Here is a 26,121-nt window from a genome sequence, read left to right on the forward strand (position 1 = left end):
TAAGCGCATAGATCCATAAAAATACTGTAGTTTTGTGTATGTGCAGTTAGAGCAAACTATTGACACTCTAAAATAAAATGGTTTTGTAAACATTTAAACACAATTGTAAGGGAGGAAAAAGTTGAACATGAAAGAGATCCTTGTATACAGAAAATCACACTCCTGAATTCCTAACTCAATTGCCTCCTCAGCCTATGCTGATACCAGTCAATAGAATTTACATTTATAAAATCCTTCACAGCTTTTAAAAGTGCTTTCAAGAATAAATACCATATGCAAAGAGTTGCTAGATTTTCAGCTTCAACATTCATAGCAAATCCCCTTTCTACATAAGGAAGCTGCTGGAAGGAAGACTATTCTAGGATGACTTCCTCCCGAATGCAATATAATTTACGTAAAAATAAAACATGGGCATTTTATTGGGAGTTATCCAACATACTTTCTCACTAGGTAACTAGTAGTCACATTCTGAATTAATGAGCTGTGTCACCTCAAGTTGATGATGGCCAGTTCCCTGCGGCTTGCCATTATATTAACATGAAATCATCAGAATCTTCAATATTGCTTTAAATAGAAAATGCAGGAAGAAATAGATTTCAAATCATGTATTTTATTTTACATCAAGAGTTTGGATTTTTATAACACGTGTATTATCAACACTTTGTTTTCTTTATTTTATTTTTTAATAATTATCTCATTAAAATGTTTTTACTAAAAACATGTATACATATATGGAGAGAGAGAGAGAGAGGGAATGATAAAGCAACTGTGGGAATTCCCCAAATTGGGGAATTTGGATAAAGGGCACATAGGTTTTTTTATACTATTCTTGCAATTTTTCTGTAAATTCAAATATCAAAATAAAAAGTGGCAAAAGTTTTTTCCCCACTATAATAAACATAGTCAATTCACTGTGAATACTGACTGCACCCTATAGTAAATCCTAGATTTTTAGTCTTTAAAATCTTTCTCTGACAACAAGGAGGATTTTTGTCAATGGTTGGAATAAGTAACTGCAGATCGATGGTTTCTTCCACAGTGGGCAATGTTTTCATAAATATGCAAACTCATTTGAGCAGTTGTTGAGGAATGTTTTTACTAAAAGGCATATTTCAGGGAACATATGTGTTGATGTAGGTTTTTTTTCCTCTTGAACACTTCCTGTAAACATTTATTCATTAAGTTTCACAACACATCCAGGCAGCTCAGCATTTTGAAATGTTAGAGCTGGAAGAAACGTTCGTAGATTGTCTGTAGTTGGTGGATAGAAATATCTCCCAGTGACTTGCCTAAGGGCTCACAGCTTGTGGGGCAAACCCAGGACAGAGTCCAGGGCTCCTGACGTCTCTCCCCTGTTCTTCTCAGGAAGAACAAATAAGCAAAGTGGGGAGGAACCAGAGACCTAAAAAAGTAATTTCCCCTGCAGGAGCGAAGAGGGTCCCTGTCTATTTAAAGGCAGGGGGCGTGGTCAGTCTTTTCACAGGAAAAGTCAAGGAAAATCAACATAATGTGGGAAGGAAGGCAGCTGGAGAAGGGGAGACTGCACCCCTGAAGCCACCTGCTGGCTCTTGGAGATGGAGATGACTGCGGGAAACAGGAGGCCACAGGACGAGACGTATACATAAGGGAACGAGGGAAAAGGAGGATACAGCCCAACGCAGAGAGATTCCAGAATGTGACATCAGGTTGGAGTGGGAGGCAGAGGGCATCCCTAAAGGATGGCAGCTCCACCTCTTCCATCTTTATCCCACCTCCCCAGCCCCGCCTGCCCGCACACACACTGTCCTGTGCATAGTAGGTGCTCCGTGAACACGTGTTGGATTTGAGTGTGGCACCCTCTCTGATGACCCATCCAGACATGGCGCCCCGTACAAGGTGACTTGCAAATGCCATCTCTTGGTGTAAATCCCACTCCTCCTCTGTGGCCTGAAATGAGTGAAAACGTTAAAAGGTGAAGGAAACATAAAAATAAAAGAGATACCAGTTGATGACTAGAAAAGAACAAACACAGGAGAATAAATATTGAGGATCACTTGACCAGCTGGTAGCATCTTTCTGGATTCTGAAGTAGCTAAAAGTGTGTAGTGTTGTCAAATGATGTCCTCACCTTCATTGGAGGGATAGGGCTTTGTTATGCAGGTGTGATTTCAATGAATGATCTGACTGTGTCTTGTGGCTGCATGCAGCCACCTTTTATAAAACAAAAAATGTCATATGCACCAGAGTTCTCAGCTGAACCCTTAGGGATTTCAGAAGAATCTTTTTGAAACTTCAGATTTGGATAAGACTATCAGAAGGTAGTAAAAAGTGTTCTGCCACAGTAAAATATTGTGGGGATTTGGGGGAAGTAGGGAGAGGCGATTTCAGAACCCGCCATCCTTTACGTGGAATGTTCATCAGCTGCTTATCCAGGTAGGTGCTAAGAAATGAAAGCAAAATGAGCACAAGTTGCTTGGTCTTGTATGTATTAATTTAGGTGTGGCCTAGCAAAAATAAGATCTTCGTTGATTGTTGAAGATTTCGATGGTGCATGGAAGGGCAACTTTTCATTTTGTGAAATAGAACGATGGGTGTGGTTCAGAACCATAAAAGTATTATAGACGAAGGTAATTCTGGAGCTTCACCTAAGGAAGCAGAAGGACACAGAAATATTTCACCATTATTCCAGACGCCTTCCCCCCAATGCTGCCTCATTTAGGTCTTCTGATCGTGTTAGAGATTTGACCTCTAATGATGTGTTAGAATTCTGTTAAAAGTCAAATTGTAAGGAAACTTGAAGAAAACTGTGGCTTGTTGTCATGCCTAAAGAATCTTCTGATAAGATTGTGTTGTGATAATAATATTGTAATTATGGTGGTATAAAGAAAAAATTTGGGCTTGGGGCATGAATCTTTCTCCACAGTGGCATTGCTCATGTTCCTGAAAAGTGAGGGAACTCTTGCTTCACATGCCACAGACAGAAATCAACACAGGGTGAGCAAGCAGACGAGGAAGGAATCCAAATCCATTGGCAGGTGGTGCAGAAAGCACAGCTGACGCTTTGGATGCTTCTGCCAAATCAGTTCATAGAGATCAACACTAAAGAAGATAATCACCCAGGAAAACTCGCAGAAGACAGCTTCATGAAAGCAATCCTATGGAAGCTAGCAGAGCTGCAAATGAGAAAGAGACAAAGGAACAAAAATCAACCAGACATCAAGGATGATTTCAAGAAAGTCCCTGAGCTTTTTTCTTTCATTTAACTTGATGTCTCGTCGGTCTGACCGATGGCTTCACATCTCAGTAACTGATGGTGTAATGGGGTTTCTGAGTCTAAGGAAAAGTTAAATTATGTGAATTATCTGTTTCAAAATAATAACCCTTCTCATCGTAGCTGATATGCATTAAGTGTGTAATATGTGCTAAGCATATTTTCTCTTTATTTCTCCCCCCAAACTATCTTTTTAGTTAGCTTAAGATTTAATCAAAGATGGTGGGAAGGTGATAGCATTACAACATTCTAAATGTGATTAATCCCACTAATGGAATGCTAGGGAGGGGGTGGAATGGGAAGATTTAGGTTGTATGTATGTTTCCACAATTGAAAAAAAAAGAAAAAAAAGACAGTCTAAATAGATGACAATTGAATGCTTTGTATCAATGTTGAATTTCTTGAACTTCTTAGCTGCATTTAATGGGATTACATAAAAGAATGTTCTTGTTCATGGGAAATGTATATGTGAATTATAGTGTTTGTTCAAGGATGTGTGCAGCTTGCTCTCATATGTTCAGAAGACAGAGCAATAGATGATGGATGATAGATACGGAGGGAGGGAGAGAGGGAGGGAAAGAAAGAAATGGTGGTGTGACAGCATGTTAAAATTGATGGATCCGGGTATCGGGGGAGGAGGGTCAGGGTATGCTGTGTATGGGGTTTGTATTGTTTTTGCAACTGTCCTGTAACTTTGAATTTATTTCAAAATAAAATTTAAAAAAAAGAAAAGATTTAATCAAAGAAATGCAAACACAATGGTATGTCATCTCAGCCATCAAAATATCAGGAAAAAATGTAAATGATAATATTAATTGTTGGTGGAGATGCAGCAAGTTAGCAGTGTTTATGCAATGCCAGTTGCAGCAGCATTGCTGCAAGCTCTAAGAAACAAGCAATCTAGAACTCTACCTGAGTTTCCTAGGGCTGCAGTGAAGTGTCACCAACCAGGTGGCTTAAAGCAACAGAAACCGATTGTCTCCCACCTCTGGAGGCTAGAGGTCCGAAATCAAGGTGTCGGCAGGCCGTGTTGCCTCTGGACCCTGCAGGGGAGAAACTTCCTTGCCTCCTCCAGCTTCCGGCCTCAGCGGTCCTGGGTTTGGGGCTGCGCCCCTCCAGGCTTGGCTTCCTCCATCTTCACGTGGACTCCTTCCTGCGCATGTCTGTCCGTGTGACTTCTCCTTGTCTCTTAAAGGCACAGGTCAGATTGGATTAAGGCCCCGCCCTACTCCAGTGTGACCTCATCTTAACTAATAATCTTCAATGAGCCTAATTCTACATAAGGTCACATTCCGGGGCACTGGGGGTCAGGATTTCAACTTATCTTTTTGGGGGACACAATTCAACCCACAGCAAAATGCACATCAGAGAACTGGAAAACGTTCATACCATTTGATGAGTTGACTTCTCCTAAAGGTATAATCCAAAATACAGAAAACCATGGTGCACAAATATGTATCTCAGAGCACTATTTAAAACAGATGATGAAACCGTCTAAAATGTCCTCAAATAAGAGAATGAAATAGAAAACAACAGGATATAATGTCACGTAATCATTCATATATGTTTACAAAGACATATTAGTTGCATGAGAATATGCTTTATGCCATTATGTTATTTCTGTTTTGTTAAAGAAAATGGAGTAAAATTAAAATTGAATAGTATGACTTATATTTTATGAAAAAAATCTAATTGTAGACAAAGACTGGCAAGGTTCCACTAAAATATTAATGGAAGTTATCTCTAGGACATAGATTTATAGGTGGTTTTTAATGTCTCGGTGATTTTTCCATATTGTAAAGTTTGTCTGGAATGGCCATGTATTTCACTGATAATCAGAAAATATCAAAGCACTGTCAACCAAGAAACAACAAACTAAGCCTCAAGGCAACAAAGGCCTTTATTTGGGGTCTTAGAATTGCAATTCTGGAGCACAGATTCAGGTGGCAACCCAAATTACGTCTCTTCTAGGTGTTTCCAGGCAAAGGCTTTTAAAGAAAGAGAAAAAATTACTTAAGGTGTTTGTGATTGGTGGATATTTGGGGTGCTCCAAATGTCCTTCAGTTAGGTAGTTAACTGAGTTCTTTATCTTGTGGTTTGTTTCTGGTGTCGGATGTCCTCACGGTTTTAAGGAAACTTGTTGCTTGAGGTTTTGCATCCTGTAGCAGTTTATGATGTCTGGCTGAGACTTGCATAAGAGGAACCTCCAGAATGACTTCCTGACTCTATTTTAAATCCCTTAGCCACAGAGATTTCTTTGTACAGCACACACATATATGATTTATTATTTTCATGCCTACCTTCCTGTACCTGGAAAACTGCTTCCTAAATCAATTCTAACTTGAGAAATCCAGAAAGCTCAGACATTTACTGAACACACCTGAGTGTGTCTGGGTACATCCTAAATAATACAAAGTTCCTCCTGCTCTCAGAGTTTTCATTTGAATGGGAGGGAAGAAGAGAGAAAAGATGTTAGAAAAGCTATGAAAAATAAAATAAAATAGAAATACTATGGAAAAATTAAAGCCTGGTAGGGGTAACAGAGAATGACCAACCCAGGAAGGAGGTTGCTGGGTGAGTCAGGGAGGGGGAGGAAGCTCCGTCTGAAGAGCTGGTAACTGAACAGAGACCTGAGCAAGGAGAGTCAAAACTCACCTGCGCTCACCTGCCCTCACCTGTGCTCACCTGCGCTCACCTTCGCCCACCTGTGCTGAGCGATCAGCCGAAATTTGCACTTGCCATGTGGGAGCTGCAGCCTCTCAGCCTGTGGTGGACATCCTTCCTTCCAGGCTGTGGTGAGTGGGAGGCTAGATGTCCTAACCTTGAACCCCTGTGTAGTGACACTTAGGTCCTGAATATTTGAATCTGTTGTGTAGCCCAGAGCTAAAATGCACTCTCTTGCCATTATGTTGTTACATGACTCCCATTTGAAATTTAATGAAAAACAAGGGAGAGCTTGACTCAAGAATGGGGTTTCCCAATACCCAAGTCTTCTGATTTCCCTTAACTCCTGGATATGCATTTTTAGTTATTATTCACCTACCCTTTTTCAAAAGAGAATTCAGGCAAGCTGTGCACTAAACAGTTCAGCTTTAATGCAGTTAGGAACTCTATTCGTCTTCTGCTTTAAATGTATTTTTAATGTACAGGGGAGAGCAAAGAACTTTCCAAACAGTAATGTGAGTTTAATTTCTCCACATATGCTTCAAAGCATCTAAACATTTTGAGCCCCTAAATGCTCTAAAAAGATATAGCTATTCCTTTAGACATTATCCTTTCGTTATAAGTGCATTATAAATCCTAAGTAATAGCATTTTATTTCTAAATTGGTTTATCCAGAGTCCATAATAATAAATATCTTAAAGGAGAGCCCATTGATTTTCAAGTTATTCAGCTCTGCTCTGTGCAACCTGCCACCAAAGCGTTTCGGTGGATTCTGACGCTGGCAAATGGAAATGACAAATGCTTTGGCTTAGATCTTAACCTCGTGTGCTTTCTGTATAAAACATACCAAGCCTCTTTTGAACTTTGCAGTTGCCATTTAAACTATAAGGTGCTGCCAGCACACTGCGTGTAACAGTAAAATAATTCTCCACTGCCTTCTTCCCCCAAGGTCACCTTCAAATGAAAAAGCTGGGAAATGCCAAGCCTTTGTCTCCACTTTTTCTGCTGGATGAATTTAGTATCTTTCAGGTTCCCCACCTTTTAGACCATGGGTTCTGCCTCGTTTTTATGTTGTAGATTTTGTTTTACATAAAAATATGCATTTCTTTTCCCTTGAAACAAGATTTCAGTGTCATCAGGCTCCACCATGGTGGATAAAAGTTTCAGCTTCTCTAATGCCCCATCTGCCATGAGCTAAATTCCTCCATGAAGTTGCCAGAAATGTTTCCTTTCTCTGAACTCTTGTAGTACAGTGAACAGGGAGCTAATTTATTGTATGTTATCTTGCCTTTTGAGTATTTATTTACTAAGTTCATCACTCAAATTAGATTTTAAATCCACTGAGGACAAGGAATTTGTTTTTAAATGTTTCTTTACCACCCAGCAGAGTGCCTTATTAGAAGATGTCCAATTAATGTACTTCCTGAATTAAAGAAACATTAAAATAATCGTTGAAATAGCCTGTCATTTTCATGAGTGAATAATGCAGCAAGTTCTGCCTGAGTCAGCAGTTATTTGATATATTTGGGTGCTCCGTTGCCTGAGAAAATGGCTAGCACCCTACACACCACGTGGCTACAAGCCATGTTCAGAAGTCGTGGAGTCCTCTCTTTTACGGACCTCAGCCCTGGGCTGGGAGGAGCCGTGCAAAGACAAAGTCAGAGGCGCAGAGCTGCGGCACAGTCTGCCTGTCCTTTTATAAAGTAAATGGTCAGCACCCATGCTGGGCTGACCACAGTCCTACAGTAATTGTCTGTGGTTCATTGATTTTGTTTTGCATGCCTTAATTATGACACACTCAATAAAAATGTTTTCACTCTGTGAGGTGGGGACTGTTACCCATTTAATAGATGAGAAAATGGAAACATATGGAGTAGGAAAATTCCAAAAGATTATATGGCCAGTTAAGTGGCCAAGCCCCGATAGGAAACTGTGTAACCTGGTTCTAAAGCCATTGGCCGTCCCTATGGCTCCCAGCCGTCCGCCCTCCTAACAACGCAAATGCCATCATGACTTGTTCTGGTTTGCTAATGCTGCCGTTATACAAAATACCAGAAATGGATTGGCTTTTATAAAGTGGGTTTATTTGGTTACAAGTTACAGTCTTATGGCCATGCAAATGTCCGAACAAAGGCATCAGCATTAGGTTTGAAGAACACCAGTGGCATCTGGAAAACCTCTGTTAGCTGGGAGGGCACTTGGCTGGCGTCTCCTTGCTCCTAGATTGCATTTCAAAATGCCATTCTCCAAAATGTGTCTCTAAGCTGCAGCTGCTATGAGGTCCTGTTTGTGAGCTCTTTTATAGAACTGCATTGATTAAATCAAGACCCACTCTGAATGGGTGGGGTCCATATCTCCATGGAAATAATCCAATCAGACGTTTCACTCACAGTTGAGTCACATCTCAATGGAAATACTCAAAGGTTTCCAACCTAATCAACACTAATACATCTGCCCCCACAAGATTGCATTAAAGAACATGGCGTTTTGGGGGACATAATACATCCAAACCGGCACATGACTCAAGAGTTTTGTAAATGTTCTTGAGAGATCCAGCAGTGTTTCTGCAACTAGATAAAAGACTGAAATCAGGAGAGATATAATCCTAAAAATACCTAATTAATATTCTATAAATTCTGGAACATAATTTTATTACTGCTCATTAACAGCATATTCTCCCTCATCTTGAAAGCTGTAGAGGTCTGTAATTCTAGTGCAGAAACGAATTCTTTTATTACCGCCCTGAGGATAATCAGAGCTGACTTTAATGAGCCAGCAGTTCCATGGAAAGAAAATAAAATAATACCCCCAGTCTAAGGGGAAGGTCATAGGAAGCCATTTGTTATCACGCATGTAAAGTAAAAGCTTAGGTGGATAGTATCAAGCTATGTACTATTCACAGAGCTTGCAGCAAGTGAATTTTTCTACATGCATCATGACCTGTTCTAGAATGAATACCTGAATGAAGATATCGATGCGAGAGTTGTTGAATATGAAGATAACTGGCCCCTCTTAGACATGTTTCTGCAGAAACCAATGGGTTTGCTCTCCCTTCTTGATGAAGAAAGTAGATTCCCCAAGGCCACTGACCAGACACTTATCGGTAAGCTTTAAATCCAATATGTGTGCATTTTTATGAATACAGTAATTAATTCTGAGTGCTTTATTTTTATTTTATTTTATTATTACTTTTAAAAATAACTGGGAGAAAATAGCTGTCACAAAACCTGTGTATGTAATTTTAAAGGGGAGGCTTTGGATCTAATACCTGGACCAGTGAATGTTTATAATAGTGTGAAATATTGAGTGATGATTTAAAAAGGGCTGGACATTGGACTTCTCCTTACTTTAGGGTGAAGCCCCAACCATAGAATCTTAGATTAGAAATGACCTTAGAGGTTATCCAGCCCAAAATTAGAAACTAGTGAGCAGGGCAGGGGGACAGCTCTAGAACTTGAGAAAAGATAGCTAACAGGGAGGAAACAAATTCCTCTGTGATAGTCTAGTCATTTTAACCAGTAGAGAAAAATAGCCTCAAACTCCTTAATAACCTGTAAGTTACAGTACATTAATAAATATTCATGATAATAATCCTGAGTCATCAAATAAAGATTAAATATTCATTTTTGCCATTTGAGAAGGTCAGAGATGTGCATAATATATTGAGGGAGATTATCATTCGAAACGGTTAAAATAAAAATGTTCTGCTCCTTAAATCAAGAAAGGAACCAGATTTTTCAGGTATCTGGGGGAAAATCATCTTTTCATGTGAAACATCATATTCTCTGATAATAGAGACATTCATTGTATATAAGTACTTGCAAAAAATTGAGATTCACATTTTACTTTAATTCACTTTTGATGGTGTAGAGAACCTATTACCATTATGTCTACAACTTTGCTTCTTTCTAAGACACTGATTGGTTTATTCTCTTCTCTAATTAGAAAATACTAAACGGAAAAGAAAATAACCTTCTACTGCTTAGTACCCCTAGGTTGTGGGGAAAATCCTCTCATGGAATCGCTTGATTTGTATGTTAAAATATTCCTTCTAAGACATGAAATGACAAGTTCTCTGAAGGTAGTAAACTTATTACAGAGATGTAACAGACTTGATGACCCAATTTTTGCTTGTAATCAATAATAACCTATAGCTCTTCAAATGGAAAAGGGAGCCATTGCCCCAAATTTCTAGGCTCAGAGCTTGGCATCAGCCTTTGACTGGTTGACTTTAAGTAGTTCCCTTCATCTACACCCCTGGTTCTCAAAATGTGGTCCCTAGACTGGAAACATCAGCATCACCTGGAAATTGTTAGAAATGCAAATTCTTGGGCTCCATCCCAGACTGAATCAGAAACTCTGGGGGTGAGTCTCAGGAATCTGAGTTTTAATGAGCCCTTCAGGTGATTCTGAAGCACCCTCAAATTTCAGAATCACTGCTCTCACTGATAGTGGAATGGTAAAAATTCTTGGTCTTGAGTTTTGCCCTGCTGTTTATAATTATATTCCAAACCCTGTATTTATTAGCTCTATAAAATTGTCTTGTCTTTGGCTGTTCAGTGCACATTGTTCTTTTTATGGTGAAAGGAATGATTCCATCAATCATATTTTTGAGGATATCCCACGTGCTTGATACTGGAGTATGACTTTTTTTCCTGCAGATAAATTCGAAGGTAACCTGAAATCACAGTACTTCTGGAGGCCTAAAAGAATGGAACTTAGCTTTGGAATTCACCATTGTGCAGGAAAGGTAGGAACTCTGAAGAATCATGACTGAATTTCTCTTTTGTCAAATCATGATAGACATGAAAATCATGGCCCAAAATATTTATAGGTGGTTATAATAAAATAGCCTTCAGTCTCTGCCTCCTTCTGGCCTCACTCTACCCTTAGCTTTCCACAATCTGCCCCTCTCACTGGGGCAGCCACAGCCTCTCCAGCCTCTCCAAGGCCCTGGGGGCGCTGGCTTCTAGCGTCTGTCCTGAAAAGTCATTTTTAAAAAATCCATCTTATCTTTGTTCAACAAACACAAGGTTATAGTTTTCTAGGTGAATTTTTATTAAGAAGCAAGAATAAAAAAAGACCAGTCTGAAAGAAAGAGTTCATCTTTCTGATCCTAAGATCTGATTTTGGATGAGATGCCTGTTGATGGCTGCCTTTTTGTTTTTTTGTTGTCCTTCTCTTAATGATAGCTGGGAATTTTTATGTAAACTGCCTTTTTAGACCTTAGATGGTGCCGTCTCCACTGCAGCCTTCATCAATCCTCCCTTCCAACAACAGAAGGAGCTGGGGGCTGCAGCTGTTGTCAGATACTGGGATAGCACACACAGATAGAACAGGTTTGTGGGCTGTGGTGCAGCTGGAGAAGAACTGTTTATGCATTGACAGAAGCACATTCCCACATCAGCACAAACTGCGGATGTATTGTCCCTCACCCATATGGGGTGCTTTCTCTCCCTTCTGTGAAGAATAACGGGTCGTTCCCTCTCAATGATGTTATAAAGATGTTAAAATCAAGAAAGAATGTCTAAAATGAGATAGACATAAAATGACATAACACAGAACTCTGAGTGTTCTGGTCTACTTGACGACCTGATCGGTCAATATTCCACAGATTTTTGTCACTGGAAAAATCTACTTTAAATCATTCCAGTTATAGCCTCTTTTGACTTGCAGTACATGATTTTCCAGATAAACCTCCTTTAAAACATCCGTTAAGAATTGCCCATGATCATTTTATCCAGATGTTTTTACTTATCATATTGGATCAATCTACAGGAATCTTTGTTATGTTGACCTTTAGAAAGTCTTAAAAGTATTTAGATGGGCCAGAAACACTACTACCTACCCACAGTGTACTTCGACCATACTACTACTTAACAAAATCTATAAAACAGAGTCTCTGCTAGTGGATCAGTTAGCATAGAAATGACAATACTTAATGGCCATGATGTACTTCCTTTATAGCCACTCCCAACCCTCCAAATAGAGAAAAGAAGCCCACAAGATGATAACATAATAAATGGGAGGAATCATGGGAGAGTATAATTTGATGAATTTTGACATAAATAAGCACCTATAAGACAATCCCCACCAACAGGTCATTTCAACCTAAATAAAATCAGTCAGACACAAGTGTTTCTTTGACAAAATATGCAGTGTACCTGGAGGTTTCTTTTTTTCAATCAAATTGTAAGATTTATAAATCTCTGTATCCCTGTTGACTGGTACAGGGTAAACTCTCAATAAATGTCTGTGTGTCTGCTGATGATGACGGTGGTGGTGGTGGTGGTGACATCAGCAACATTGATTGTGATAATTTTGATAATATACTTAATCAACAGGTCCTCTATAATGCAAGTGGGTTCTTGGCTAAAAATAGAGACACCCTTCCAACTGATATTGTGCTACTTTTGAGGTCATCAGAAAACAGTGTCATTCGGCAACTTGTCAACCACCCTCTGGCAAAAACAGGTAGGACGATTTGAAAGATTTCTCAGGCCCAGTCCATCAAGTAGTTCCTGTTTCTGTGATTTTCATGAGTATAATCCCCAATTTTTCAAGTTGATTTGTTTCCAGCTCACTGAATATCCATTTATTGATATCCTTTGTCCCCAGTCATCTGGAAAAACATAAAATGAATATAAAGAAGCTAGATTTTCATTAAAGAAAAAACTTAGAAACACTGACAAGAAAATATGGTGGCGTCCTCTTGCACTCACCTCCAAAAGTTCAGAATTATCTGTTGTTTTCAGGAGGGGCTTTGGATGATTCTTTGAGGTTCTGCAGGTTCAGTGAACCCGGCCTTATTGATTAAAAACTCACATGCCTTTGTTCCATGTAACCAGATGCATCCTTGCATTTTCTTTCAAGTAGAAAAATGTTTTAGTCGTTTATCTTTATGGAGTTTAAAATAGTTTTCTGCATTTTATACTGCTTTATTAAGGATACTGAGATATGATAAACTGCACATACATAGAGAGTATAATTTGATGAATTTTGACATAAATAAACACCTATAAAACCATCCCCACCATCAGCAATGAACATATCCATCACCCTCAAAGGTTTCCTCATAACCCTTTGTAATCCTTCCCTCCCAGTCCTCCCAGTCTACCCTCACCCCACTCCCTGCTCCCAGGAAATGACTGATCCACTTTCTGCCACCATAGATTAATTTGTATTTTCTAGATTTTCATATAAATGGAATCACACAGTACATGCTCTTTTCTTCTGACTTCTTTCAACCAGCAAAATTATTTTAAGATTGATTCATATTGCTGTATGTATCAATAGTTACTTTTTATTGTTGAGTATGGATGTAGTGCAATTCATTTATCCACTTGCCTGTTAATGAGCATTTGGGCAGCTCCCATCTTTGCCTAAAACAAACAGGATTTCTCATCATTCATGAGTAAATGTTCGGACAGATGCTTTCCTTGTTCTTAGGCAAATTCCTTGGAAAGCAAAGTCTGGGTCATAGCATAGATGTGTGTTAACTTGTTATGAAACCGCCAAGCTGGTTTCCAAAGTAGTTGTACCATTTTACATTCCTACCAGTAGTCCATGAGAATTCTAGTTGTTCCACATCCTTCTCAACACTGGGTGTGGTCATTCTTTTTAATTTTAGCCATTTTAAAGGTGTGTAGTGGTATCATATTATGGTTTTAACTTTTATTTCCCTAACCACCAAATATGTTCAGTATTCATGTTTATTTGCCATCCAAATGTGTTAGTTGAAGTGTCTGTTCAAATGTATTTCCCATTTTATTATTATCTATAAGAGTTTCTAATATATTCTAAATATAAGTCCTTTGCCAATTATAAATCTCACAAGTATTTTTTTTCCTGCTGGTGGCTTGCCTTTTCATTGACAAATAGTGTCTTTCAAAGGGAACATTTAAAAAAAAATTTATGAAATCCAATTTATTTATTTGTTTTATTTTATAATTCATGTTTTTGGAGTCATATTTATGAAATATTAGCAAACCCCAAATCCCTTATATTTTCTCCCGTACTTTCTTTTAGAAGTTTTATAGTTTCAGCCCCCAAAATTAGGTCTAGTATCCATTGGAATTAATTTTTGTATATGGCATGAGGTAAGGCTATCCAATTGTTTTAGCACCATTTGTTGCAAAGATTATCCTTTCCCCCACTGAATTTGTTTTGGTCAAAAGTCAATTTGACCACATATATGTGGCTCAATTTCTAGACTCTCTATTCTGTGTCACTGATACTTTTGCCTATCTTTAAGCCAGCATCACACTTCTTAGTTACTGCAGCTTTATTAAAATTCTTAATATCAGATAGTGTAAGTTATTCAAATTTGTTCCTTTTCAGAGCTGTTTCAGCAATTATAGTTCCTTTGTTTTTCCATATAAATTTTAGAATGAGCTTGCCAATTTCTACAAAAATCCTGGTTGAATTTTGATTGGGATGCATTGAACCTATAGCTCAATTTGGAGAGATTTGATATCTTCACAATATTGAGTCTTCTGATCAATGAGCATAATATATGTCTCCATTTATTTGTCTGCCTTAATTTCTCTCAGAATATTCTATAGTTTTCATTGTAAAGGTCTTCCATATCTTTTGTTAAATTATCTGCTAGTATTTCACGTTTTCTATTATAGATGGTAATTTTTAATTCAAATTGTTTGTTGTTAGTTTATAGAAATGTGTTAAATGAATTTTGAATGTTATACTGACCTTGAATTCCTCAGAAAAACCTTGCATGGTTATGATGCATTGTACTTTTTATGTATGGCTGGATTCAGTTTGCCAACACTTTGTTAAGAAGTTTTGTATCTGTAAGTTTATGGGGAATATTGGACTATCGTTTTCTCATAATGCCTTTTTCTGGTTTTGGAATCAGTGTAGTGCTGGTCTCATAGAAAGGAGAAGAATTGCCTCCTCTTCAATTTTCAGGAGAAGTAGAATGAGTATCATTGCTTCCTAAATTGCTTGGTAGAATTCACCAATGATCCATTTGGGCCTGGAGGGCTTGGGGTGAGAAGGTTTTTAACTGCAGATTCAATGTATTTAATAGCTACAGGGCTATTTAAGTTGTCTGTTTCTTTTTGAGTGAACTTTAGTAGTTTGTGACTTTCAAGAAATCTGTCTATTTTGCCTAAGTTGTCAAATTTATTAACAAATCTATTGACATATTGATCATAATTTTCCCTTATTGCCCTGTTAAGGTTTGTAGGTTCTGAAGTGATATCCCCTCTCTCATTCCTGACAGTGGTCGTTTTGTGTCTTCTCTCATTTTAGTGCTGGTAGTTTTTCTTAGCAGTTTATCAATTTCCACAATTTTCCAGCAGTCCTTGGTGCTCCATGACCAGCAGTTTGATGGCGCCTGGCTCTGCCTCCGCCCTCACGTGGCCTCTTTCCCTGTGTGTCTCTGGTCTGTGTCCACATTTCCTGTTCTTGTAAGGACACCAGTCACTGAATCAGGATGACCTCATCTTAACATGGTTACATTTTCAAAAATAAGGCATATTCACAGGTACTGTGGATTAAGATTTGAATGTGTATTTTGGGGGCAACATAATTCAACCCCTAGCAGTCTGCCCCCGGGCCACTAAAATTCCACGTCCTCCCCCCATGCAAAATACTCTCAGCCCATTCCAACATCCTCAGAAGTCTTAACCCTTCCAACATCAACTCTGAGTCCAAAATTGCATCCATAATGAACTAAAAAAGTCCCAAATCTCGTATTCTAAAGCATCTGTGTCCAGTATGTGGGTGAGACTCTGGAGATGGTGCATTTGAGGCAAAATTCCTCTCCATCTGTGGACCAATGAAACCTAGAAAACAAGTTATCTGCTTCCAGAATGCACTGGTAGGACAGGCATGGGATAGACATTCCAATTCTGAAACAGAGAAATAGGAAGGACAGAAAGGGGTTGCTGGTCTAAAGCGAGTTCATCACCCAGCAGGGCAAATTCCATAGGTCTCGGGCCCTGTGGCTCGATTCTCTGTGGCTCAGTGTTCTGTCCTCTGTACCCTCCAGGACATGGTCCCACCTTTTCTGGCCCCTGCATCTGTGGCTCTGCCCTCAGTCATTCCTCTTTCATTTTTTCCAATTCCCTTCCTGTTTGGTCCAGGCTGGCAATGTTTCTGCTGGCGTAAAATTCTTACTGGTCTTCTGTCAACATCAAGGCAATCCTTTCCATTAGACACATGAGGGGTCATCACTAGTCCTTATAGCAGCACCACACTTGCTGGTCCCACAATAATCTGCACTGGTTTCTGAGGGCTGCCGTAGCAAATTACCACTAAGTGGGTGGCTTAAACCACCGAAAATGTATCCTCTCCCAGTTCTGGAAGCCAGAAGTCTAAAATCAAAGTTTTGATCATCAGGGCCATGCTCCCTCTGAAGGATCTAGAGGAGAATCCTTTGCCCCTTCCAGCATCTGGTGGCTGCCAGCAATCCTTGGTGTAACTGCCTAATTCCAGTCTCTGCCTCTGTCTTCACGTGTCTCTGTGTCTGGGTCCAAATTTCCCTCTTTTTATAAGGACATCCCCGTCCAGTAGGACCTCATCTTAACTTGAGAGCATTTGCAAAGACCCTATTTTCAAATAAAGTCACATTCTTCGGTCCCGGGCATTGGGACTTGAAAATATCTTGAACCATGAGGGGCATGGTTCAACCCACAACAATTACTGATAGTTTTTCTAAAGGTTTACCAATGTTCTTTGTCTTCTCAAAGAACAGCTTATGATTTCACTGGATTTTCTCTATTGGTTTTGTTTTCTATTTCATTGATTTTTTTTTTAGCTTTTATCTTTATTGTTTCCTTTTTTCTGCTTGTTTTGGGTTTTCTTCCCTTTTTCTAATTTATAAGGTGAAAGCTTAGTTCACTCGTTTAAGACAATGCTTCTCTTTTTCTAATATTGCCATTTTGAGCTATTACTTTCCCTCTAAGCACAGTTTTAATTATAGCCCACTAATTTTGATATGCTATATTTTAATTTTCATTCGGTTGAAAATATACTTTAATTTCTCTTTTGCTTTCTTTATTGACCCATGGGTTATTTATAAGTGTCTTATCTAATTCCCAAATATTTGGGGATTTTTCATGCATCTTTTTGTTATTGAGTTCTGATTTAATTCCATACTGATCAGAGATCATACTTTGTATGATTTGAAACTATTTAAATTTATTGAGACATGTTTTCTGGCCCATTTTTACTTAGGAAGAATGTGTATTCCTCCATTATTGGGTGCAGTGTTGTGTAAATTTCAATTCAATCAGCTTGATAGCATTTTTCAAGTCGACTATATCCTTACTGGTTTTATGCGTAAGGTTCTATCGATTACTAAGAGAAGATTTTTTACATCTGTAACTATAATTGTTAATTGTCTCTTTTCCTTTCATTTCTATCAGTTTTTCCTTCCTGTATTTTGATGTCCTGTTATTAGGTACATAAATATTTGGAGTGTTATGCCTTCTTGATGAAAGACCACTTTGTTATAAAAATGACCTGACCCTTTTTATCTCTGTTAATATTCTTTGTTCTGAAATGTTTGTCTGATATTAATATTGCAACTCCAACTTTCATGTGATTAGTTTTAGCATGGTACATTTTTTTCCATACCTTTAGCTTTAATTTATTTTTGTCTTTATATTTAAAGTAGGTCTCTTGTAGACACCATATAGTTGGGTGTTGCTTTTTTTAGTCCAATCTGACAATCTCTGCCTTTTAATTGGGGCAATCAGACCATTTATATTTAATGTGATTACTGATATGGTTGGGTTTGAATCTACCATCTTGCTATTTGTTTTCTATTGGTTGAATCTGTTCCTTTTTCCCCAGGCTCCGCCTGAGTTCCCCTTCCCTGCACTGAAGCCTGGATCCTCTTCTGGCATTTAACTGGGATAACCATAAGTCTCACTTCATTTGTTTCCCATCTCTTGGGGAACACTGTCCTGCACTGCTTGATACCCAGTGTGTGAAAACTGTCATTCCATATATTTTTCACGTCTTTTTAGTTGTTTTCAGGTGGGAGTGTTAATCCGGTCTGTGTTACTTCATCCTGGCCAGATGCAGGAGTCTTTACTAACAATTGTCATTTCTAACTATATCACCAACAGTATCATTGCATCCAATTTCATGTTTTTACCCTTATAAAGTATGCTCTAAATACTATGTCATGTCACAGTGTAACAGTGTCTGATTAGCCAAGGGCAGAGAAAAACTTCACAGTCAAAGATGTTTCAGTAAACTCAGAAACTCAAAGCTATCAAAAGGCATTTTGGTTTTATATTCACCCAGATACATAAACATGTAAATATAATAATTATAATTGTAATAATGAGAAACAGTTGAGAAATTGCAATGTGCTAGGCATTGTGCTAAGTACTTTCATTGACTCCTAGTAACAACACTATGAACACATACTACTGTTACAGATGAGACAGTGAGGCTTGGAAAATTTGAGCAGCTTTCTCAAGGCTACGCCACTGGGAAGAGTTAGAACTCCAAAACCCAGGTTATTCTGCCCTCTACTATGCTGTATCCGAGATTCTAAAGTAACCACAGCCCTTTACACATATGATATCAAATATGAACTATAGTTCAGCCATTATTAGGAGAAAATACACCAGAATTCCTTGTGGCTCATAGCTCTAGCTAGGTTTATCACAGGTTTGTTCTACAGGTCAACTGAAAAAGCAAAGTGGAAATATTTTCTGAAATTAAGAATCATGCTAATTTTAATTCCTGTTGCTATACTTAGATGCATTTTAAAAGACTGCTTTTGTCTATTTTTTTGTAAATTTTAACTTTTTTAAAATGAAATGTTTAATCCTTTATTAACTTTCCTATAGTTTTTCATTTTTCTTATAAACAAAATTTTAGTAGTTAGTTGGCCAATATTAAGTAATAGTGTCTACTAAGTAAATTCTATCCTAATTAATGTGTTCTTAACACTTTGTATATTCATTTAATGCTTTCAAGAAATCTCCAAGTCTGTGATAATTTTTTTCCCCATTTAAAATTTTTTTCTGAAACTTTCCCTGGTAATCCTAAAAGCAAAATTCCCGAAATAAGCAAAGCTCTGAAGATCATCTGCTACTCTGTCCACTCTGCTGTAGTCAGTAAGTTTCATATTTGGAGAGTGAACAACATGCTGTGCAGTTTCAGCCCCCCTTGCATGTTCCCTGGAGGAATGAGAGAAGGAGAGGAAAGCATCGTAGGGTCGCGAACAGCAACGTCCCGGCTGGCTTCCTGCCTTCACCGTCTTCTTGGAGCCAGCCTTTTGCAAACACAAAGACTGTGAAAGAGTAGCCAAAAATATTTAGCCTAAAAAACATTTAGCCTCAAATGTCACCTAAAAGAAGGAGAGAAAAGAGAAGTAATGTTCCTGAAGTGCTACTGAGTTCTGGAGATAATTATGAGCATTACTAATTAGGATGATAGACTCTTGGTCTGTGAGTTGGTTGGTTTATTGTGCTTGGTGGAGGGTGGGAGAGGAATGAAAGTGAACTGACATTTCCATGTGCCAAGCACATCATTTCATTTCACCAGGATTCTGTGAGGTAGGCAGCATATCCCCAGTTTATGGACTCAAACTACAGCACAGGGAGATCATATAAATTACCCAAGGGCAGCACAAATGAAGCACTGCAGCTGGGATTCCAACCCAGGTTTTTCTGGTTTCTAAGACCATAGTTTTTTCACTATCACAAGCTGTCTCAGGTTGAGTACATTTTGTCGTCCCTTAGCACCAGGCACTTATTTCTCAGTGTCAGATTGAGAATGTCCATTGTCCTCAACAATGCTTGACTTGCTTGTGGACCCCTTCTGTGAATTAATGATCTGTATGGTTGTCATGGCTCATATAAAGCTTAACCTGGGTCACAGAAAACCTCAGATGTCATCTCTCTCTCCCTCTCTCTCTCTCTCTCTCTCTCTCTCTCTCTCACACACACACACACACACACACACACACACACACACAGCAAGTTGCTCCCTTCATCCTAATTACCTCATACCATCTAGATATTGAAAGAAAATCCAACTCTTCCAAATTTTCTATTCCTCAATCCGGAGTTTTTTCCTAATTTTTAAACATCCACGTAGCCTTATTTTATCGCTTTCTCGACATCTGGTTACGCGAACATGTGATGATTAATAAAGTGGGCTCACCCATCCTTATTCTAACATGTAAGTAAATGAAAAGAATCATCTAGCCATTAGGGATTCTAAAAGATATATTAATTTTATCTACATTCCCGTAGGCAATCTGCCATATTCTAGAACTAAAAACATCATAAGCTATCAAATGAAAACTTCAGAAAAATCAATCAACCTGACAAAGGTAAGAAAATTCATTTTTCAGAGCAGTGAACCTAAGAATCTAAGCTTTAAGGCAATATTTGTGTGCTGCTGCAGGTAAATGGCCTTTTCCTTAGCTTTCCTCTTGGATCTTTATTTTCTGCTTAAACAGATACCTTCATGTATTGTTTGTATTACCTCCAGTTGCTGAAATAATTATGCATTTCTGATATATTCCTAACTCTTATGGCTAGTTTTAAATGTTACCTTTAAGACCCATTAAAAATGTCTGTAAGGTCAGAGGTAGTCACATTCCATGCAAGACCAATTAAGTTTCCAATGAGATCAACCAAGCAATTACCTTGAAGTAAAAATATCCACAACATTTTGCTGTTTTGTGTATCTGAATGCAAAATAGATGGCAATAATCTGAAGGGCAATGCCTTGTGTTCCCCTTAGATCATAAAGTGCCGTAGGTATTAATGCATCACTCTCTTCCTTGGTCTCTTTAGGGTGAAAATGGAGAAGCCACACGTCATACCAGAGAGGCAACCAACGTGAAAATGCAAACAGTCGCATCATATTTTAGAGTAAGGATAGTGAATTCTGATGTGTTATGCTTAGGGATGTTATTCATTCTAAATGAGTTACCAATCAAAAACTAGTAACAAATATCATAGTGGCATTAAAAAAGAGATTTTTTGTTTTACTTAAATTACTATTTGTTAGATACAGGCTATATTAGAGGATACAGTCAAAAAAATCTGTGGATTGGTTTGCTTTGATATCTTTTCCTGTGAAATTATGGTAGCCTAGGTGGGTCAGTCTTAATGCAGGTCCATGACTTGATTAGAATTTGCCATAGAACCAAGCACATTTCCACTAGAATAAAAACTAAAATGGCTTTGGGTTCTCCACTATGGTAAATACCAGTGCTCCTTTCTACTCCTCAATGATCTTAGGATAGACAGGTGGTCAAGGGGAGCATCCACCTCCATTCCATATCGAGCTAAAAATCGCAAAAGGAAAATGGAAGCCCGTGTTAGGAATGGGGCAGGGGGAAGGACACAGGGGACATGGCAGCATGCCACGGGGGTCCACGTGCTTGTCTCAGCACAGGATCAAGGCCCGGAGAACATGGGAGGAGGGACAGAAAAGAAGCGCTTGGTTTCCTCGGTGCCATGAAGAACCCCTGATAGCCTTCCCTTGATTATTGGTTCTGGTTCTTGTTTAGCTTTTCTGATAAAAATCATACAAACCAGCCAATGAAAATGAAGAAAACACCACCTAAAACTTGGAAATCATAAATAATATAATTTAATGCAGGGGAGGGGAAGAAAATTGTGTTCAGTTTACTTATAAGTGTTAAGTGAATAAATCCAATTCTCTGATAGAATCATGAAATACTTTCTAAAATGACTGTGTCGTTGTACTGAATAGTCTTCAAGTCCTAAGGTCCCAGCACGCAACGTGAGCTCAGTTGTCTTTGAGCCGCACCTGGTCCATTTATCTAGTTGGTGTCTCACGTTTGTGGCGGGAACATTCACCCTGTGCCAGGAGAGAGCAGAGCTGAACCACCAAGAGTGTCCACAGCCACGTATTTTCTTTCTTCAAGTCAGTTATCCAAGACCATAATCATGCCACTGTTGATGAACACCAAACACTTCGTCTGTGTTTGAACCAGATTAATTCATAAAATCATTTCCATCCTCCCGCTGCAATGCAAAGTGATGGAGGATGGTTCCAGATGGTGTGTGATGTGTTTTCAAAGTTTTTTTCATTCTGCAGAGAAGTCTATGTACTGGTCCCCTTTGTCCCCAAAACCAGTGCCTGAAAGCCTAAGTACCTGCTCAGAAGGCAGGCAGGCGAGAACCTCGCCCTAGTGTCTGCTTGACAGGAGGGGTGAGGACTCCCAGATAAATGGAAGGAGAAGGGGCTCCAAAGCGGCAGACCCAGCTGTTGGAAGAGGATGGAAGCAAAGCACCTCCAGGGCGTTGCCAGTCTCCATCTCCAGTCTCTGGCTGGCACTGGCTTTTAACTTGGAGTTTTCTATTTCAAACGCCAGAGGAGAGAGCCAGCCAACAGTGGTTGTCCATGCATCACCTTGGCAGTAGATTCTGTTTCCTGCCTTTGCAATACTTGTTTCTGGGATTCCACTTCTGTTGAACCATGGCTATCTCAATAAATTATATATAGTTGGGTGTCTGGAAATTGGCTACTGTGTTCATGGGGTATGGCTGCAGAACACTGCTTTCATATCTGTGTGTTTACAAATCTTTCCAAATAAACAAGAGAAGTATTAAACTGGAGCAGGTTGAAGTGTCTACTTGAATATCACTTTGCTTACTTTATATTTGTGCCCTAGATATTAAAACTGCACTAACATCTATTTTCTTACTTTGGAACATGCGATGATTTGGCAGAGATAGAAGTATTTACTTCAATAGGATATGAATTCTATAAAGAGTGAGACAAGGAAAGTAATAGTAAAGGCAGCATTAATCTGACTTGTGCCTAAATATTAAAATTTAGCAAGGTTCCCTGTGAATATATAATACAGTCTATAAAACATAATTTTATCAACTAAAGTTGCCTTAGGAATTTTCAGGCAATCTGTAAAAGCTAAGTTTCTAGTTATTGCCTCTACATTTCTATGAGTAAATCCACAATTTCTTAAATATCTGTAAATACATTTTTCATTAATACAGATATCCCTCCACTTACTGTGAATGGATATGAGCATTTGTAACCTTCCATTATCTAATTTTATTTTTATAGTAGAAAGAAAGACCTGCAAGATCACAACTTTTTGTGTGCTCCATTGAGAAATGTATTTCTGTTGCATATTATAGTATTCCCTGATGGATTTGTTGTCTAAAATGGTGGTGGGACAGCCTCATTTTGTTCGTTGCATCAAACCTAATAACGATCGCCAGGCAAGAAAATATGACAAGGAGAAAGTTCTGCTGCAGCTTCGCTACACAGGAATTCTCGAAACAGCAAGAATTCGGAGGCTAGGCTATTCCCATCGGATACTTTTCGCTAACTTCATAAAGCGGTATGAGGATTTCTTTTCTTAATGATGATGCTCATTTTATATAAAAATTCTTCAGAAGGTTTATGGGAAGCAAAGCAGGAAGTAGAATTATCTAGGTGGTCCAGGAGGAAAGATTATGATGCATTGAAAACAAAGTTAGCTGTTAACTTGGGCTGGAAGTTTCTGTGCCTGGCCTGGAGCTCCCCTGTGGCTGCACAGGATACGTGTCTTAGGCAATTTGACCCAGAGGCCAAGCTGAGCTGAGCTGTTGGAAGATCTGGGTTCCTTTCCCAGCTCTGTCACTTGCTATGTGATAACAGCCTTTCCCAGTGATTCTTTAAGGACATTTGTCAGTATCTGGAGACATTTGTCATCATCACAACAGGTGGTGGTGAGAGGAGCTACTGGCACCCAGTGGCCGAGGCCAGGGATGCTGCTACACCTCCTACAAGGCACACAGACCCCCCCAACACAGAGAAGTATCCTGGCCTGGCTGGGCCCCAACCTGAGTCACCTCATTAGCATTATCTGATTTGCTTGAGGTTCAAGGTTACTACTGCGGGGGGTGGGGGGGTGGGGGGGGGGGACAACACTACAATCACTCAGGAAATTCCAAGGCTTTGGAAGTTACCTCCCAAGAACCAGCGACAAAGGCCAACCAAATTCTTTATTATGCAATGCCTTAAATATTTTAACTAAACACACGAACATATATTCAGTTTTCAATCTTTTAATATAAGCTTAAGTTTTTATCTTATTTTTAGTAAAAGTCCACTAACTGGAGCTTATTGACTCTTTTGTGCATAGACTATCCCATATGGTATCTCTTTTTGGATTTCCATTTAAAATTTCTTGAAGTGAAGCAAGAAGGTGAAGATACTTGTGAAACAGAGGGCTAAATATTTCTAAATTCTTGTGATTTTCCTTGATCCTTTGTATTTGCCTCATCCATGTTTAATGTGATAGTCTTTTAGAGACTCATGTTTAGGAAGTTTTACCAAAGCATTTGACAGTTTTGGAGAAACAGCTCTTTGGCTTTCATTACTCATGTCCCATCCATTTACTTGATATATATCTGAATGTCACATCAGGTGCCACAGGCATAAACAGGTTTGGAGCAAACACAGCTCACATGATGGAGCAGAAGCAGACAGGCATACCAGAGAGTACAGTGGACATCAGTCACTGTGTTTTCTATCAGTCAGAAAGAGAATGTCAGTTCTTCCATTAGCTGTTAGTTGAAGATATATTAGAATATTGAAAGAGTGGATTTTCCCGAGGCATGGAGATGGAAGGGCACATAGGCATAGAAGTAACACATGCAAAGGCACAGCGGCATGGAGCTCAGAAATAGCAAGGCTGAGGTTGGAAAGCCAGGCCGGGGTTAAGAACAGGAGGGAGCTTCAGGCTATTCATATGTGGCAAACAAGCTGAATGACTTTTTTGGCAGGCATGACCTTCCCTTTCATACTTTCCAGCACTCCGGTGCCCATTTATTTTTCCCCTGCCTGGCCTTTGGTAGCGCCTGATGTTGCCGTCCCAGCTTAGAACCCGGGAAGTCCCTGGAGACTCTCAAGTCAGGAAGGGGCATGATCAGATTTTCACTTTAGAAAACTAATTCAGACAGAGCTGTGGAAGTCGGCTGGAGGGGAGGCAGTGGAGATGGAGGTGACCCGCAGGGAGACAATTACCGAAGTCTAGGTGGGAAGTGTTGAGGGATGGGTTTAAATTAGTAGCTATAGGAATAAAGAGAAAGATACGGGTTCCAGAGAGTTTGTAGCTTGTTGAATATACACAGTGAAGAATAGGGAGGGATCTAAGATAACTAGATGTCATATCTTTTAAAAAATGGTGGCGTCATTCACAGAGTAGGAAATAGTGAAGAAAGGGAAACATCATGAACTTCGCTGCATGTGGGATGCCTGTGGGGCAGCCTGGTGGGGATGTGCAGTAGGCCGTCAGAAATAACGTGTTTCCAGTTCACGTAAAAAGTTAGCATTCAAGATGTAGGTTTAGGAATCACGGCATACAGGGAGCCAGGCAGGGGAAGAGGCACCTGTGGCGAGAGTTTAGAAAGAGAGGGAACATTCCAGTAGCTGAGGGGTGATGGGAGGTAGGGAAGTGGAGCCAGATATTTTAAACCATCTTTCAACTAGTCTGTAAAGCTGGTGGAAGAGAGAGAGTCATTTCAGATGAGAGAGGCTTAGGGGTGGTTTATTTTTGTGCCAAACAGAAGGAGCCAGAAGAGACTAAGGATTGAAAACGTACAGAAGAGCCGAGGAGATGGCATCCAGAACACAGGCAGATGGAGACAGACTTGCCCTTGGAGGGAGGAGGGGAGAATCAACAGTGGGCCTGTGAATTCGTAGTTGGGGGAGGAACCGGCAGAGACAAGCTCACCTCCTGAGAGCAGGGCAGACAGCAGGGCGGATGGAGGACTTGAAGACCACGAGAGGATCCAATAGCTGTCCTGGGGACCAAGGCAGGCAAAGGGCCACAGACCTCCAGCAGCATTTCTGAGCCTCCCTGTGGGCCCCACTGACCGAGGGAAGGGAGATGTTTCAGGGCTGTGCTCAGCAGCCCGTAGGAGGGCAGAGATGCAGACAGTGGGTGGGCTTGGGCTGGCATGTCTGCAGAGCACGTGTGGCACAGGAACAAGAGTGAGGATGCAGGGCTGGCTCCCTCGGGGGGCAGGAGGGAAGGTCCTGGCTGGATCGGGAAGGAAGACATGGCTGGATGGGGCCGTAGGCTGGGCCTGGGAGGGGTGGCCATGCCTGAGGGGCAATCGGGGCTGAAGGGGTGGCCCGGGGAACGGGGCAGTGGCTGCTGGGTGCACGGAGGCTGTTTGTAGAGTCGGGGCAAAGGCGGCCCCCACTGCTTCCTC

General features: G+C 39.7%; 1 protein-coding gene across 1 annotated transcript in view; it reads left to right on the top strand.

Annotated features, from left to right (window-relative positions):
- Positions 1-26,121, top strand: part of MYO3A (myosin IIIA) — a 237,467-nt gene that overhangs the window by 168,626 nt on the left and 42,720 nt on the right. The window contains exons 20-25 of the mRNA XM_037837359.1: positions 8,864-9,017; positions 10,576-10,664; positions 12,259-12,388; positions 20,164-20,243; positions 20,713-20,790; positions 23,053-23,258. Coding sequence (XP_037693287.1) covers positions 8,864-9,017; positions 10,576-10,664; positions 12,259-12,388; positions 20,164-20,243; positions 20,713-20,790; positions 23,053-23,258 — 737 coding nt within the window. The remainder of the gene's footprint in view (positions 1-8,863; positions 9,018-10,575; positions 10,665-12,258; positions 12,389-20,163; positions 20,244-20,712; positions 20,791-23,052; positions 23,259-26,121) is intronic.

This window comes from Choloepus didactylus, chromosome 5 (genome assembly GCF_015220235.1).
Source record: "Choloepus didactylus isolate mChoDid1 chromosome 5, mChoDid1.pri, whole genome shotgun sequence".
Classification (NCBI taxonomy): domain Eukaryota; kingdom Metazoa; phylum Chordata; class Mammalia; order Pilosa; family Megalonychidae; genus Choloepus; species Choloepus didactylus.